Source organism: Suricata suricatta, chromosome 10, assembly GCF_006229205.1.
Source record: "Suricata suricatta isolate VVHF042 chromosome 10, meerkat_22Aug2017_6uvM2_HiC, whole genome shotgun sequence".
Taxonomy (NCBI): Eukaryota; Metazoa; Chordata; class Mammalia; order Carnivora; family Herpestidae; genus Suricata; species Suricata suricatta.
The window spans coordinates 65832429-65849071 of NC_043709.1; the positions used below are offsets into that span (position 1 = coordinate 65832429).

General features: G+C 39.5%; 1 protein-coding gene across 1 annotated transcript in view; it reads left to right on the top strand.

Annotated features, from left to right (window-relative positions):
- The first annotated feature begins 455 nt into the window (after nucleotides 1-455).
- The window catches only part of RPAP3 (RNA polymerase II associated protein 3), a 35918-nt gene continuing 19730 nt past the window's right edge, over nucleotides 456-16643 (top strand). The window contains exons 1-6 of the mRNA XM_029955129.1: nucleotides 456-533; nucleotides 3447-3630; nucleotides 4617-4757; nucleotides 8246-8368; nucleotides 9095-9222; nucleotides 15881-16002. Of these exons, the coding sequence (XP_029810989.1) occupies nucleotides 3478-3630; nucleotides 4617-4757; nucleotides 8246-8368; nucleotides 9095-9222; nucleotides 15881-16002 (667 nt within the window). The 5' untranslated portion in view covers nucleotides 456-533; nucleotides 3447-3477. The remainder of the gene's footprint in view (nucleotides 534-3446; nucleotides 3631-4616; nucleotides 4758-8245; nucleotides 8369-9094; nucleotides 9223-15880; nucleotides 16003-16643) is intronic.

Genomic DNA, 16643 nt, shown 5'->3' on the forward strand with positions numbered 1-16643 from the left:
GAGTCAGACTGAAGAACTGATTGCCAAATACAAGTACTTAAAAGAAACAAAGCAAAACAACCCTGCACATTTGTCAGAGTTACAAGATTACATAGTCTGGTCAGATAGAGAAATAGTAATTTTCTCGGATGATTATCATACTTACAAAGGTCGTGATCTATTGACACGCGCAAGGCAGACATTCGGTATAAAATTATCTTGAGGGGAGTCCGAGGAAATATTCAAGGAGTTATTATTTTGGGAATCAGAACAAGTCAGGATGACTGCAGTTTTGGGGTTACCTCCCGTGAAATTTAGTTGTACTGGAAGCAGGCAAGGCGCCACATTTGGCTGTAACGCAAGTGTTAATTCTCCCATTCTACCCGGAGAGGAACGGAGCACTGTATCTGACCTTCTGCGCACGCTCCGCCCGGACGCCAGGGGGCGGGGCGACGGCACGCGGGGACTTGTGGGAAAGCTCAGGAAGGCGGGGCCCGGCGTGAGTCGCTGCGAGCCTAGGATACCGGCCTTGCGGGCACTAACGGCCTAGTGAGGTGAGTTGGCCTTGTCGTTTCCGCTGGCTGCAGCACCGACGAGGCTTTGGGGATCTCCTGGCTCGAAGGGGGCGCGCGGCCGTGGGTCCCGGATGAGGCGGAGGGCGTGGGGGGCGGCGAGGGCGCGGCGGTGGCCGGGGTAGCGGTGTCCCGGGTGAGCGTTCCGGAAGGGGCTTGCTCCGCGCGCCCGCGCGCCCGGGTCTGGACGGTCTGCTCTGCTGACCGACCCTCCGCCCCAGCTGCCTGGGGTGCTGGGCGGATTGGCGGTGGTCGGACTGCAGATCCACTCTATCCCGAGAACTACCGTGGGGCCCCGTCGGCGTCGGTGTGCTGCTGTGTTTGCCTGGATATTGAGTGGGAAAGCGATACCCGCAGCCCTGGAAGTTTCTGTGTGCTTGCTTGGACTCCAGCTCTGTCGCAGGTTACTTTGGGAGCATTTGCGCCTGCGGGAGCAGCAGAGTTGATGAATGAATGAAATGGAAAAGGGTTTCGACGCTTTGCAGCATCTCAGTGGCTTGATGCGGCTTTATTCCTATTTTTGAGCCCCCGGCAAAGCACTATACTAGTTTCGCCTTATTTTTTATTTTATTTTATTTCTACTTTTTAAGTAGTTTATTGTCAAATTGGTTTCCATACAACACCCAGTGCTCTTCCCTACAAGTGCCCTCCTCCATCACCACCACCTCTTTTTCCCCCTCCCCCTTCAACCCTCAGTTCGTTTTCAGTATTCAATAGTCTCTCAAGTTTTGGTCCCTCTCTGTCCCCAACTCTCCCGCTTCCCCTCCCCCTGGTCCTCCATTAGGTTTCTCCTGTTCTCCTGTTAGACTTCGCCTTACTATTTTTTTTTTTTAAGTGAGTTCTACATGTGTGATCAAACATGGGCGGTACCTGAAAAGAATCTTAGTTTAGGTTCTAGGGCCAGGCTAGGGGTCAGAAGACCTATCTGCATTTGCAACCGTTAGAAACTTGATTTTTCAAATCTCTTCTCTCTCTCCCATTCTGCTCCCCCACTTTTCTTAAGCTTTGAGTCTCCTCCCATCCTTTTGGGGACTTTGTCCCATCACTCATCCATTTTCCTAGATCTTCTTTTATCTGTTTCTCTTCGCCAGACTGTATTTCTGAGCAATCTTAGATTATTAAAGATGGAATCCCACTAATCCCAGTATAATCTCATTTACTCAGCATCTCATTTTATTTCCATTTTTTCTTTAAATTTCATTAAAACTCTCAGTAAGTCTTTATATGACCAAATATAATGCACTTTCATTCCTCTTAGACGACCTGTGTGTCATTTGGCACCACTAAGCTCTCTCATCTTTTTGAACTCTTTCTTGAGAATTCTGTTCTGTGAACAGTATTCTCCCAAGTTTTCCTCACAGCTCTCTAGTTGTTGCTGCCTAGTTTTTCCTGTTTGTTGGCATCTTTTACTCTGTTCCCTAAATGATAGTGTTTTCCAGGTTCCAGTCCCTCCCCACCCCAGCCTGTAGTCTCAGTGATTAAGCGTGTCCAGATCCATGACTGTAACTTCTACCGTTATGTTAGTGATACCCAAATTTATGTCTCTAGTCCTGTGTAACCACCGATAACTACCTACTGGATATATCCTCCTGATGTTCCATAAGCACCCAGTTCAGCATATCTCAAACTGAAATATTTGTTTTTCTTCTTGTCCTCCAATCCTGAAACTTTTACCTTTCCTTTTTTCTTTTTAATAGATCTAAAGAAAAAATTTTTTTAAGTAATGTGTACACCCAATGTGGGGGTTGAACTCATAGCCCCAAGATCAGGGGCCACATGCTCTACCAACTGAGTCAGCCAGGTGCCTCCTTTTCCTTTTAAAATTGTGATCCAGACTCAAAATGACACTACTAATTTAACCAGGCTCCCAAGCCAGAAATCTAAGACATTAGTTGAGTCCTCTGCTCCCCCACTCCTTATGTGAATCAGTCATCAAGTATCTTTTATCTTCCCACTATAATACTTTTCAGGTAACTTTCAGACCTCATGGCCTGGCATTTCAAGATCTGTCCCACAGCTACCTCAGCCTTCTCTTTCATCATTCTCTTTCTTAGTCCCTCAGTCCATCTGCTCACTCCTCCGTGGTTAATCACTTGGCTGCTCTTTGAATTTGACTAGTTAGATCAACTCTGGGACCTCTTTCCTTGAACCCACCACTCTACCCACCATCTTGATTTATGCCTATCCTTTGTGGTCAGTCCCACAGCATCTGCATGTACCTCTCTTTAGCACAATTGTTCTCAACCAGGAGTTAATTATGCCTCCCAGGTGACATTTGGCAATGTCTGGAGACACTTTGATGGTCAATCTGGAGAGGAGGGGGAACACCGCTACCTAGTTGGGAGAGGCCAGGGATGTTATCAGCCAGCTTACAATGCATAAGACAGATCTCCTACCACAAAGAATAATCTGGCCCAAAATATCAGTACCCTAAGATTGAGAAACTCTGCCTAGCCTAATATTTTGTTGCTCAGTGCTTGATTATTTTGTTTCCTTCTCCATTAGATGCAGGATCTTGTCTTACTTGTTTTTGTAGGGCATGTTACATAGCAGAAGTTCAATAAATTTTGAAAAGGAGTAAAGGAGATAATTAGTATTAACTTATAAACTAGAGATGGGCAGACAGTCTGCTACCATGGTCTATTTGCTAATTTCAGTGATTTCCTTAATGCCTTTCATATTGCATTGCAGCGATGCCCAGACTTGTCTGTTTTTCATTTGTTCATTCAGCAAGCATTGATTCATCTAAAAAATTATATTCTGATATTTTCTTTCTTCAGCATCACTTTAGGCTCTCTTCTTTCTGTGTATTTTGGCCATTTATGAAGTGGTAAAAATTATTATTTTAGCTAAACTTCAAAAAATATACCAAATATTTTTGTTTAAACTTGTCAGAGATTGGTTGGTCAAAACTCTACAGGCTAGAATGACTTCGACAAATAAAGCAATTGAATTACAACTACAAGTGAAACAAAATGCAGAAGAATTACAAGACTTTATGAGAGATTTAGAAAATTGGGAAAAGGATATTAAGCAGAAGGATATGGAACTAAGAAGACAGAATGGTGTTCTTGAAGAGGTAAATTTCTTAACTAAATTCTACTGTATATAGCATTCAGCAAAACTAATGTAAAGCACAACCTTAAAAAATTTTTTTTCAATGTTTGTTTATTCTTGAGAGAGAGACAGAGTGCAAGTGGGAGCAGGACAGAGAGAGAGGGAGACGCAGAATCCAAAGCAGGCTCCAGGCTCTGAGCTGTTGGCACAGAGCCTGATGCCGGGCTTGAACCCACAAAGTACGAGATAATGACCTGAGTGAAAGTTCGATGCTTAACTGACTGAGCCACCTAGGCATCCCAACGCACAACCTTTTAAAATGTTTTGTGAAAATACTGAATCTGAAGTGATTTGCTGCCTGTCAGCCTTCTGAAAAATTCTGCTTTTTAAAGTCTTTGTAATTATTTATATTAATTATATTAAGACATTTTAAGATTTAGTGAATAGTTGCTGAAAGAAAGTGTGATAATTCTTGAGGTAAATGAGTAACATCATACAATATTTAGGTGTTTATATTTTCTAGATCATATAAGTATATGTTTCATGATACATTAACATGCAGTATTAGCATAAAATGTAGATAGTACAACCAAATGTCTTTCTTAAGAGTGTGCATTTAAACATGGATAACTTTTTCATACTAATTATGTGGAGGCAGTTTAGTTTGCTGTTGCAGTACTCCTAATTCATTCTGGTGAGGCTGAAGATCAGGCAGGTTTGAAGTGTGCATTTAGGATTGCAAATTAAATGTGTTAATGAAACTTCCTAGATAATACTTATGACTAAACACTGTTCTACATCTGGGAGAGAATGAATTGAACATTTCAGGCATGAATTATTATAAGTGAAGATGGTAAATTGATATTTTTAAGTACTTAAAAAATAAAAAGTACTTCCTACTTGAAGATACAATTTAGTGAGAATTTTAAACATTGCTATTATACAAAAAATAATAATAGAGCAGTTCTTAAACAATGTGTGTGTGTGTTTTTTTTCCCCATTCCCTAGAATTTACCTCCTGTTCGAAATGGGAATTTTAGGAAAAAGAAGAAAGGCAAATCTAAAGAGTCTTCTAAAAAAACCAAAGAGGAAAACACAAAAAACAGGATAAAATCTTATGATTATGAAGCATGGGCAAAACTTGATGTGGTAAGTTAATCTACTCATGTGCTTCTTAGTATTTAAATGAAATTATCTTGGAGTTAGCTAAGAGCCATGGGTTCAGTGAAAAATAATGTAAAGTTCTTATGCCTGTGTTTTTGTCCTTTGGGTTGTTTTATGTGAAGACAAATTTATTTATAGTGCTCTTCAATTTGCTACATTATTTTTTTCTCCTATAGCCCTCTTTCAGTGAATAGCAGCTAAAACAGCCAGTATTCTTTTTTTTTCTTATTTTTTCTTTCTTCTTTCTCTTTTTGCAAGAATAGTATGTAGAGGTCCCGTGTACTCTTCACCCAGTTTATCCCTGTGGTTATATCTTCCTTAACTATAGTGCAATATCAAAACCAGGAAGTTGATACGATTCAGTGTATGTATAGTTCTATGCCATTTTATCACATGAACACTTGAGTAACCACAGTTGCATTTAGAATTCAAAAATACTGTATCGCCACAAAAATCTCTCTTATGCTAACCTTAATACTTGTTCCCATATCCCTCCTCCCCACCATCTCTAATCCCTAAACAGCCAGAATTCTAAGATATAATAACTCCCGGAAAAGAATGACTCTACTCTATGTTTTTATGGAGTGAAAGGCCTGTTGAATACTGGCTGAAAGGGAATGCCTTAGTGTCTAGTCTTGGGGCTGTGGCTATGGGACAATAAAGGTAGGCCTATCTTGATCCCTAGAAGATGGGCTTCGCCCTTCTAGATGAGGGTAAATGTGTGTGCCTCCCATCCCCCACACGAAACACATGGTATAACTGGAAAATTACCACCAGTACTCTGCCTCAGAACCCACGACCTAGTGCTTCAAGTGGCCATCGTTAGGTCAGGTCAGCCTGTGGAAGGGAATCTGTTGGCCAGCCTTATTCTAGACTCTGACCCACGTTAAGGGTTGATTTGGTGTGGTTGATTCCTTTTTAGCCTTCCTAAAAGTGTTATATACTAGTCAATTTATACAAAAGAGTAAGTGGAGATACATGTTCTAAAGCATAATAATAAAATGAATATGTGAGCCCACCATGTAACTTAAAGAGAATTATTCGGTCCCTTTGAAGCTAACCAGTGTGCTCCTTCCCTATCCCATCTTCTTTTCGCCCCTCTACCGCCATAGATAACCACTCTTCTGATTCTTGTTATTTTATTTGCACTTTTCTGTTTGACATTTTTATTTGAGGTTATAGTATACATACAGTAAAGTGCAAAAATCTGGTGTACAGTTTCCTGAATTTTTGCTCATATGTATACTTGAGAAACCACCATCCACATCAAGATGTAAGACATTTCCAGCATCCCAGAAACCTCCCTTTTCAGTTGATTGCCTCCCAAAGGTAGCCACTATTGTGATCTCTAATATTTTAGATGAGTTTTGGCAGTTTGGGAATTTCATATAAAAGTATCATATATTATACTTCTTGTTTAGCTTCAGTTGCTAGCATTATCTGACATTGATTCATAGTCAGTAGCAGTAATTTGTTCTTTTCATTGTTGATCAGAATTCCATTGTGTGACTCTATCACAATTTGTGTGTCCATTCTTCTATTGACATACATTTGGGTTGCTATTATGAACAGACCTGTTAGGAACATTCTTGTATGTATCTTTTGATGGATATAAGCACCTGGAATGAGGGGGATTTGCCAGGTCGTACTTTATATATACATATTTAGTTTTAGAAGATACTGCTCAGTGTTTTTCCAAATTAGTTACATTTTTCTTAATGAATCCAAGGCTAATTGACTCAAGATGGAGCTGGCACTATTAATTAAATAGTTTGCCATCTTTTTCAGTATTGTTCTGATGTAAAAGAAGTATGGTTTAGGTCTTGGATTTATTACTATGGGAAATGATGCTTTCTGAACATGATTTTTACTCTGCTGAGTATTATATAGTCCACTTCTCATTTTTTGTGACTTTATCCCTCATAGCCTTTTCCTTTTCATAAGGTGGTATCTTCTGATAATGCTTTTTCTTAAAAGGCATCATCTCAGATCATTTCCTAGAGAGATGCTTTCTACCAGTCATGTTTTCATTCAGCAGATACTGATTGAATTCTTGCTTCGTGTGGCCAATGCCGTCATGATGTACTATATTGCTTGATGTCATTTTAGTGTCTCTCTACAGGATATAGGTGTTTACTTACCATCCGCTCTAGTTCAGATCTGAGCACCTGCTTGAGTGTCTTGCTGCCAGTGGTGGTCTATACATGTCAACAGAGCAGGGTAATAATCCTGGCTCAATATGTGTTGGCAGACTGGTGGTGTTTGTGGTCTTCATGCTAACACATAGCTAAGCTTCAGATTATCTCTTAGTGTTCATTCAGTGGAACTAAGCATAGATTTATTTTATTTTTTAATTTGTCATACTTTGGATTTTTAACATAAAATAGTATGCTACTTGTTAAATGCAAAAACTATTTTGTTTATATAATTGAAAATTTTGTCTAAATGAGCTTTAGTGGGGGCACCTGGGTAGCTCAGTTGGTTAAGCATCATGATCAGATCATGATCTCACTATTTGTGAGTTTGAACCACCCTGTGTTGGGCTCTGGAGTCTACTTCGGATTCTGTGTCTCCCTCTCTCTCTCTGCCCTCCCCCACTTGTACTCTGTCTCTCTCTCCCAAAAATAAAAACATTAAAAAAATATTTAAATGAACTTTAGTGAACTCTTTAATGCTTACTAGTTTAAAATCTCTTTGTAAAAACCATTCTTTTATCATATATGATATGTTTAAAATATATTGATGGGGTTTATGAGATGATTTATTACCATGAAAGGAAAAGTGTGATCCAAAAGAGATTGGGAATTGCTGAACTAGCATAATATTCTTCGATAGTCTGCTATATTTTTGGAATTCACTGAGAAACAGTATAACAGTCATTGACAGAGGAGTCAGATTTGCTGGGTTCAAATCCTGACTTGACCACTTATTAGCTGAGTAACGTTGAGTTAACAGACTTCTGTGTTTTGGTTCCTTGCAGTGAAAAATGGGTGGTTATACTTACTGCACTGGTTTTTGTGAGGGTTAGGAGTTACTGTGTTCTACAAGCAGTTTTTAATGGTTTAAGAATAAGGAAGGAAAAAGGGTTTTAGTAGAAACACTTTTGTGGCTGTTGGTTGTTTATTATATTAGTTTGGGTTCTTAAAAAACTTTGGTTATGTCAAGCCATAATACCTCACTACTAAGTTTGTGATTTAGGGCTGTTTTGTGGACTCTATTGAGTTAGCTTACTACATGAGTTCAAAGCTGGATTCTTTAAGTGGTTTGGATCTTGGTTTTCTAAGGGTATATTTTTCTCTGGATATAATCCTAACTGTGAGAGGTTATTTGGGTGAAAAGCAACCTTAGACCTTTAGGTCTTTAGGTGATAATGACCTAGGTTCTATTGAGTGTACTTCTTTTTTTTTCCTAATGTCTTCTTTATTTAAATGGTCATGTAATTATGAGCACTGTTTTCCTACTTATAATTTCAGGACAGTATCCTTGATGAGCTTGATAAAGAAGAGAGTACCCATGATTCTGTGTCTCAAGAATCAGAGTCAGAAGAAGATGGGATTCATGTGGATTCACAAAAGGCTCTTACTCTAAAAGAAAAGGTATTCTTTAGGTTAGCATAAGATTCCTTCATGTAAGCAGGATGTGCAGAAACTCACATGGCTCCCAGTATTTATTCAACATAGTTCGGGGGCTATTCAGATTTTAAGTTTTTATTGGCTGTTGCCACATCAAGAGACAGTAGAGCTTGTGGATTAGGAATGTCTGCTTTGAAACCAGATTACATGGGTTCATATCCTGTGACAAGTTCCTTCAATTGCCTGTACCTCAGTTTTCTTAACTGTAAAAATAAAATTAGTATTATTAGTAAATCTCGGTTATTATGAATATTAAATGAATTATTATATGTAAAGTGCATGGACTGTACAGAGAGTCATTTTAGGGTTTTTTGTAGTAGACAAAAGTAACTTAAAATCAGCGTGATATGAGTATTAAATTCCACTCCTCCATATCATGGACCATCTTTTCAGATTAAACCTCATCTTGCTGCCTTTCTTTTGTTACGTGTCTGTGGGTTATTGTCAGTAAGATGTGTATAATGCTAAGTGTGTTACTCATTTTTCTACCAGGGCTTTTGGATTCTGCCCATCCAATGACTATATAGTGAATGTCAGCATTTGTTGACAAAAGACCATTTTGCTTAATTCTTTTTTCTTTACTGTTAACCTTGATTTCAGAGCTAATGAGTTAGAAAGAGATGCATCATATTAAAAGCAAACAGCTCTGGATTCTATGCCAATATGTATCTGACTCATTTGCTTTTTCAGGGCAATAAATACTTCAAACAAGGAAAATATGATGAAGCAATTGAATGCTACACCAAAGGCATGGATGCTGATCCGTATAATCCCGTGTTGCCAACAAACAGAGCATCAGCATACTTCAGGTTGAAGAAGTAAGGGATATCCATAATGCGTGTGAATATTTTATGTGTAGATGGACACTCATTAAAAAAATAAATCTTCCATACACCTAGGCAATGACATAATATTCACAGATAAAAAGGCATGTGTTATTAAGCCTTGAGAAGTCATGGGGAAACTCCAGATACATATTTTTTTAAAAAATAATGCTACTTTTTATTCTCATAACTAAGCATAGTAAAACCATACAACTGTTTGCTATCACTGTAGTTTATTGAACAAAAGAGCATTTGGCAGTATTAAGGACATAATCTTAGAAGAGTCTTTTAAATGAAATCAATTTGGCCTTATAAAAATTTACTATGTGGCCTGTCTTTTCCAGGTTTTCAACATAAAGTGGTAAAAACTTCTCTCAGATTCTGGCATTTGCATGCAAACTAGCATTTGGGAACCATACATCATAAAAAGATAACTGTCATCTTTCCTTGAAAATGGGGATGGGATCTTCTTATTTTTCCTTCCAAGTTTTTATTGAAATTCCAGTTAACATACAGTGTAATATTAGATTCAGGTATAGAATTTAATGTTCTTCACTCACTTACATCCAACACCTGGTGCTCATTACAAGTGCACTGCTTAATACCCATCATCTCTTTAACTTATCCCCCCTCACCCCGTCACTCCAGCCCACCAACCATCTAGTAACCCTCAGTTTGTTCATGAAAGTTAAGAGTCTGTTTCTTGCTTTGTCTCTCTTTTTTCCCCCTGGTTCATTTGATTTGTTTCCTAAATTCCGCATACAAGTGGAATTATATGATATTTGTCTTTCTTTGACTGACTTATTTCACTTAGCATAACACTCTCTAGCTCCATCTGTATTGTTGCAAATGGCAAGATTTCATTCTTTTTGATGGCTGAGTAATATTCCATTGTGTATAGCTACTATATCTTCTTTATCCACCTATCAGTTGATGAACATTTGGGCTCTTTCCATAATACGATTATTGTTGATAATGTTGCTGTAAACATCAGGGTGCATATATTTAGTATTTTTGAATTCTTTGGGTAAATTCCTAGTAGTCTAATTGCTGGAATTTAGGATAGTTCTATTTTTAACTTTTTGAGGAACTTCCATACTTTTTTCCATAGTGGCTGTAGCAGTTTGAATTCCCACCAACAGTGTAAAAGGTTCCCCTTTCTCCACATCCTTACCAACATCTGTTGTTTCCTGTGTTGTTAATTGTGGCCATTCTGACAGGTGTGAGGTGATAATCTCATTGCAGTTTGATTTGTATTTCCCTGATGATGAGTGATGTCAAACATCTTTTCATGTGTCTGTTAGCCATTTGTACATCTTTGGGGAAATGACTACTCTTGTCTTCTGCCCATTTCTTCATTGGATTATTTATTGTTTTAGGTGTTAAGTTTGATAAGTTCTTTATAGATTTGGTAACTAAACCTTTAATCAGATATGTCATTTACAAATATCTTCTCCCATTCTGAAGGTTGCCTTTTAGTTTTGTTGATTGTTTCCTTTGCTGTGAAGAAGCTTTTTTTTTAAAATGTTTGTTTATTTTGAGAGAGAGAGAGAGAGAGAGCACAAGGGGAGGAGGGGCAGAGAGAGAGGGAGAGAGAATTCCAGGCAGGCTCTGCCCTGTCAGTTCAGAGCTCACCATGGGGCTCAATCCCAAGACCCCAAGATCATGACCTGAGCCAAAATCAGTAGGTAGGTGCTTAGCCAACTGAACCACTTAGGTGCCCCTAGAAGCTTTTTATCTTGATGAAGTCCCAGTAGTTCATTTTTGCTTTTGCTTCCCTTCCCTCAGGAGACGTGCCTAGTAAGAAGTTGCTATGGTCGAGGTCAAAGAGGTTGCTACCTGTGTTCTCTTCTAGGATTTTGGTGGTTTCCTGTCTCACATTTAGGTCTTCATCCATTTTGAATTTATTTATTTTTGTGTATAGTGTAAGAAAGTGGTCTAGTTTCATTTTTCTGCATGTCGCTGTCTAGTTTTCCCAACACTTTGTTAAAGAGACTTAAAAAAAAAAACTTAAAAAAAATGTTTATTTATTTTTGAGACATGGGGAGAGAGACAGAGCATGAGCTGAGGAGGGGCAGAGAGAGAGGGAGACACAGAATCCGGAGCAGGCTCCAGGCTCTGAGCTATCAGCACAGAGCCCAATATGGGACTTAAACCCATGAACCATGAGATCATGACCTGAGGCGAAGTCAGATGCTTAACCAACTGAGCCACCCAGGCACCCTGAAGAGGCTGTCTTTATTCCATTGGAAATTCTTTCCTGCTTTGTCAAGGATTAGTTGGCTCTATATTTGTGGGTCTATTTCTGCGTTACCTATGTTTCTGTTTTGTGCTGGTACTGTACTGTCTTAACGATTACAGCTTTGTAATATAACTTGATGTGTGGAATTCTGATACCTTCATTCAGTGTTGCTTTCTTTTTCAAGATTGCTTTGGCTGTTTGGGGTCTTTTCTGGTTCTATACAAATTTTAGACTTGCTTGTTCTAGCTCTGTGAAGAATGCGGGTAGTATTTTGATAGGGATTGTATTAAATGTGTAGATTGCTTTGGGTAGTATTGACATTTTAACAATATTTGCTCTTTTAATCTAGAAGCATGGCATGTTTTTCCATTCCTTTGTGTTGTCTTCAATTTCTTACATCAATTTTTTTTGGTTTGTGGTCAAATGCTCTATCCCTGAGCTATACCCCCACCTGCATCAATTTTTTTAAAATGTTTTATTTATTTTTGATACAGAGAGAGACAGAGCATGAGAAGGTGAGGGGCAGAGAGAGAAGGAGACACAGAACTGGAAGCAGGCTCCAGGCTCTGAGCTGTCAGCACAGAGCCTGATGCGGGTCTCAAACCCATGAATGTGAGATCTGACCTGAGCCGAAGTCAGAGGGTTAGCCAACTGAGCCACCCAGGCGCCCCTCCATTTTTTTAATGTTTATTTTTGAGAAAGAGAGACAGTAGTGTGAGTAGGGGAGGGACAGAGAGAGAAGGAGATGCAGAATCTGAAGCAGGCTCCAGTCTGTGGCGTGTCCACACACAGCCTGAAACGGGGCTTGAACTTGCAGACCACAAGTTCATGAACTGAGCCAAAGTTGGACACTTAACTGACTGACTATTGTGTTTTCTGTACTGAGTATCATGTTATCTACAAATAGTGGAAGTTTGACCTTTTTGCTGACTGGATGCCTTTGACTTCTTTTTGTTGCCCGATTGCTGAGGCCAGGGCTTCCAGTGTTATGTTAAACAACAGTGGTGAGAGTGGACCTCCCTGACCTTGTCCTGACTGGATAGGAAAAGCTCTCAGTATTTCTCCATTGAGGATGGTATTAGCTGTGTGTTTTTTGTGTATGGCCTTTGTGATGTAGAGGAATGTTCCCTCTATCCCTACTTTTTTGAGGATTTTTTAAATCATGAATGGATGTTGAACTTTGTCAAATGCTTTTTCTGCATTTATTGAAAGGATCATGTGGTTCTTATGCTTTCTTGTGTTAATGTGGTGTAGCACATTAATTGATTTGCAACCACCCTTGCAGCCCAGGAGTAAATCCCACTTGGTTATGGTGAGTGATTCTTTTAACGTATTGTTGGATTTGATTTGTTAGACTTTTATTGAGAATTTTTGCATTCATGTTCATGAGGGATATTGGCGCTTAGTTCTCTTTTTTAGTGGAATCTTTGGTTTTGGAAACAGAAATGCTGGCCTCATAAAATGAATTTGGAGGTTTTCATTCCATTTCTATGTTTTTGGAGCAGGTAGGGCAGCCAGCGTTGGCGCTGTGCTGTTTACTGAAGTTGGGGGAGGGAACCATTGTCAGCCAGCTCCTTCGTCCTCAGAGAGGGGTCCCTGTGCTCTCAGGGAAGCATTCCAGAAGAGCAGATAATTTTCCCTTGTGCACTCCAGGCAGTTTTCAGATTGCTGTTTTCCTGCTGTTTCCATTTGCCTGCCCAGAACAATGTAGTGCCTTTTGGGCTCTATTATAGCCAAGCCTACTGACTTTTAAAACTCCAGACTTTAGGGAGCTGGTGTGGTGGGGACCCTCGCAGGTCTTCGGGGGGAGTCTCACCGCGCTGGGATGGATGCAGGTTTGACGAAGAAGGGCAGTCGCTGGAGCTCAGGGCCGTGGGATTTGGAGAAAGCAGGGTGAACAGCCAGTGTCCGGATTAGCTGCCCTCAGCTGATGTCTCTGTCTCTGTGCTCAGGGGGAATGGAAATGGTTCTTTTGTCCCCAGAGAGGTCCCTTTTTGAAAGCCACCTCTCAGATGTGCTCCAAGAAGAGGGAACAATTTTAGGGGCTCCTCAGATCTCTGCACTGTCTGCCCCAGGGTTGTTTGCCTGCCTGCTCTCCAGGAGTAGGGCAGTACCTTCACGGCTCTATCCCAGCCATGCCCTATGCCTTCTAAAACTCCTGTCTCTGCAGAAGCTCTCCTTGCCTGCGGTGGGCAGTATTTGGATTAGCCAGAGTATGGGGAGTTTTAACCAGGTGTGCTCTGGTCTGCTGTTAAATGAGACCTGATTCTCCTTCCACTAGATCTGAAGCTTTACAGAACTCTGTGGCCGGTGGACGTGGTGCGTGCAGAAGTTTCTGCTGGCCTTCTGAGGAAGGGGCCCGCTGTGCTGTGACTTAGGCACTCTTGCCTGAGAAAAGCAGTACCAGTGGAGCACAGGTCTTTGAGCCCTGCTGGTTGCCAAAAAGAGAAAATCAGCCCCTTGTTTTCCAAGCCAGTGGCTTTGGGGAAGCGTTCTTGTGCCAATCCCCGTGCACTCTCCTCTCTCTTGTTCTCCTCTCTTCTTCACCACGAGGGCTTCTTCCCTGTATCCATTTTCTTGGTGCTGGGCTTCCTTTCTTTCACTCCTTCCTTCTCTTCTCCCTCCCCTTCTCTTCTCTCCCTACCTACCACCCTTTACTTGCTTCCTTAAAGCAATGAAAACGTTGACATTTTTGTAGGTTACTTGGGGCAGGATGGGTATGTGTTCTGGTTACATGGTGATGACCAGTTGTACAGGTGGTACAAAGGTGGTTGTGTAAGTTTGCATTCCCATGGGGAGTTTGTAAGGATGCTTGCTCCGGCTCTTTACCAGGACTGGTAAATCGGGCTTCTTAATTGGTTTCAGTCTAGTGGGTGTAAAATGGTAATTCACTGTGGTCTTAATTTCCATTTCCACAACTGCTCATGAGGTTGCACATTTTATATATTTATTCACCAGTTGTATTCTTTTTTTTTCCCTGTGAAATGCCTGTTTCGTTTTTTGGGCATTTTTCTGTTAGTCCGTTTTTTAATTGATTTTTAAGAATTCTTTATTCTGGATGCTAATCCTTTAGTGTTTGTTCATAATAATTATTTTCTCCCAATTTGAAACTTTGGTTTTTTTTCTATGAAGTCTCAATGAGCAGAAATTATTAATTTTAATATATTTCAATTTATTGATTTGTTTTTAGAGGTTAGCACTTTTAAAAATACAATTTGTTACACCAATAGTTTCCTACCCTGAGCTTGTAATAGTCTTCTATATTTTCTTCTATAAGTTTTTATGTTTTAATTTTCATGTTTAAGTCTGTGTGCTGAAGGTGGAATTCCAATTTCATATGATTATTTCAGTCATGTCTGTCTTATTTATTGAACATTCATGCTTTTCCGGATCTACAATGCCACCATTGTTGTCTGCTCAGTTGGCGTGGATCCCTTTTTCTTTTTTTTAATGTTTGTTTATTTTGAGGGAGAGTGAGAATTTTGAGGGGCAGAGAGAGGAAGAGAGAGAATTCCAAGCAGGCTCTGCACTGTCAACGCAGAGCCTGATGTGGGGTTCAGTCTCATAAGCCATGAGACCATGACCTGAGCCGAAATCGAGTCAGATGCTCAACCCACCGAGCCACCTAAGTGTCCCACATGGATCTCCTTTTCATCCTTCTGTTTGTCCAGTTGATCTGTTGCCTATCCCTATAACCCATTCCGTACTATCTTTAATTGGTATAGCAAGTCTCGATATTTGGCATAGACATGTATTCTTACCTTATTATTTTTTAGGAATGTCTTGAGTATTCTTGGGCTTTTGCTTATCAGTGTAAATACTGGAATCATCTTGTAAAACTCCTTGAAAAATTATGTAGGGATTTTGATTATAATTGCTTTGGATTTATAGATCAGTTTGGAGAGAATTATATCGCTATGGTTTTGTGACTTATTATAAATCAAGAATAGGATGTATTTCTTAAGTCTTTAATGGTTTTGAAGACAGTCTTGAAATGTTCTGCATAGGAGTCTAATCTTTCGTTAGATTTATTTCTGAGGTTTTTTTTGTTGCTTATCCCTAGTAAAGCAACAAGTCACCTTGCAAACTTTCATTATTACGAACAGTGTCTCCAGATTGTTTTCACTTATTTACATAGACCATCAAATTGTCTGAGTTTTGTTCCCTTAGCTGTATATTTCTTTCTTGTGAAAGTGCATTAGCCAGGGCCTCTAATATAATACTGACAGAAAGCAGTGGTAGTGGGCATTCTTGTTCCTTTAAAGTGAATGTTACTTAACATTGTACCATCATGAATTAATGCTGTTCAGTAGCCTTAAGTAAATTAAAGAAGGTGGGATTTCAGAAACAAAGTTTGAAGTTTTGGTTTAACACATGAATATTATTAACTTCAAGGTCTTTAAATCGCAGATTTGCTGTTGCTGAGTCTGATTGTAATTTAGCAATTGCCTTGAATAGAAGTTATACCAAGGCTTATGCAAGACGAGGTGCTGCTCGATTTGCTTTGCAAAAATTAGAGGATGCCAAAAAAGGTATTAATATTTTCAGGTTATTATCTAAAAAAAATTCTTTAGTAGTTTAACAGATGGGTATACAAAGAATACTAGACAATCATAGTTACTACCCTCAGGGAGCTTTCTGTATTTGAATAAATCTCATTTTTGCTACTTTGGGAAGGAATGCATTATTTGCCACCAGATTTCAGTTCAGATTCTTACTCCACTATGTATTAGCTGCGGTACTAAGGGGAAGGATATGGATCCTCTGTGATTTTCAGTTGTTCTGCTGTAAAATAGAGATTAAAGCATCTTGTTGGATATTGTGAGGCCGAGGCACCACACATAGAGTCCTTGATGTGTTTTTCTTCTTCTGTAAATTCGAAGCCTTTTGTTACTCTATAAAATAAGCTTGTGAACTATAAATCATAAAATCTGAATAAAGTTGATTATCTAACAGGATGCTGCTGTTTCTTGGTTTTATGATATACCACTTAATGATAGCAAGTATCCTTCCTGGGGCTGGTGGAAGAAGGTGATTTGTCAAGGGATTCTGTTAGGAGTTTGATTGTCCTGGTGGAGAATGAAGACAGTCCAGTAGCCTACTATTGGTTAGTATTTCTTGGTTCCTCTTAATTTTGCTGTAGGATGCATGCTTATTTGTCACATGTAACAAA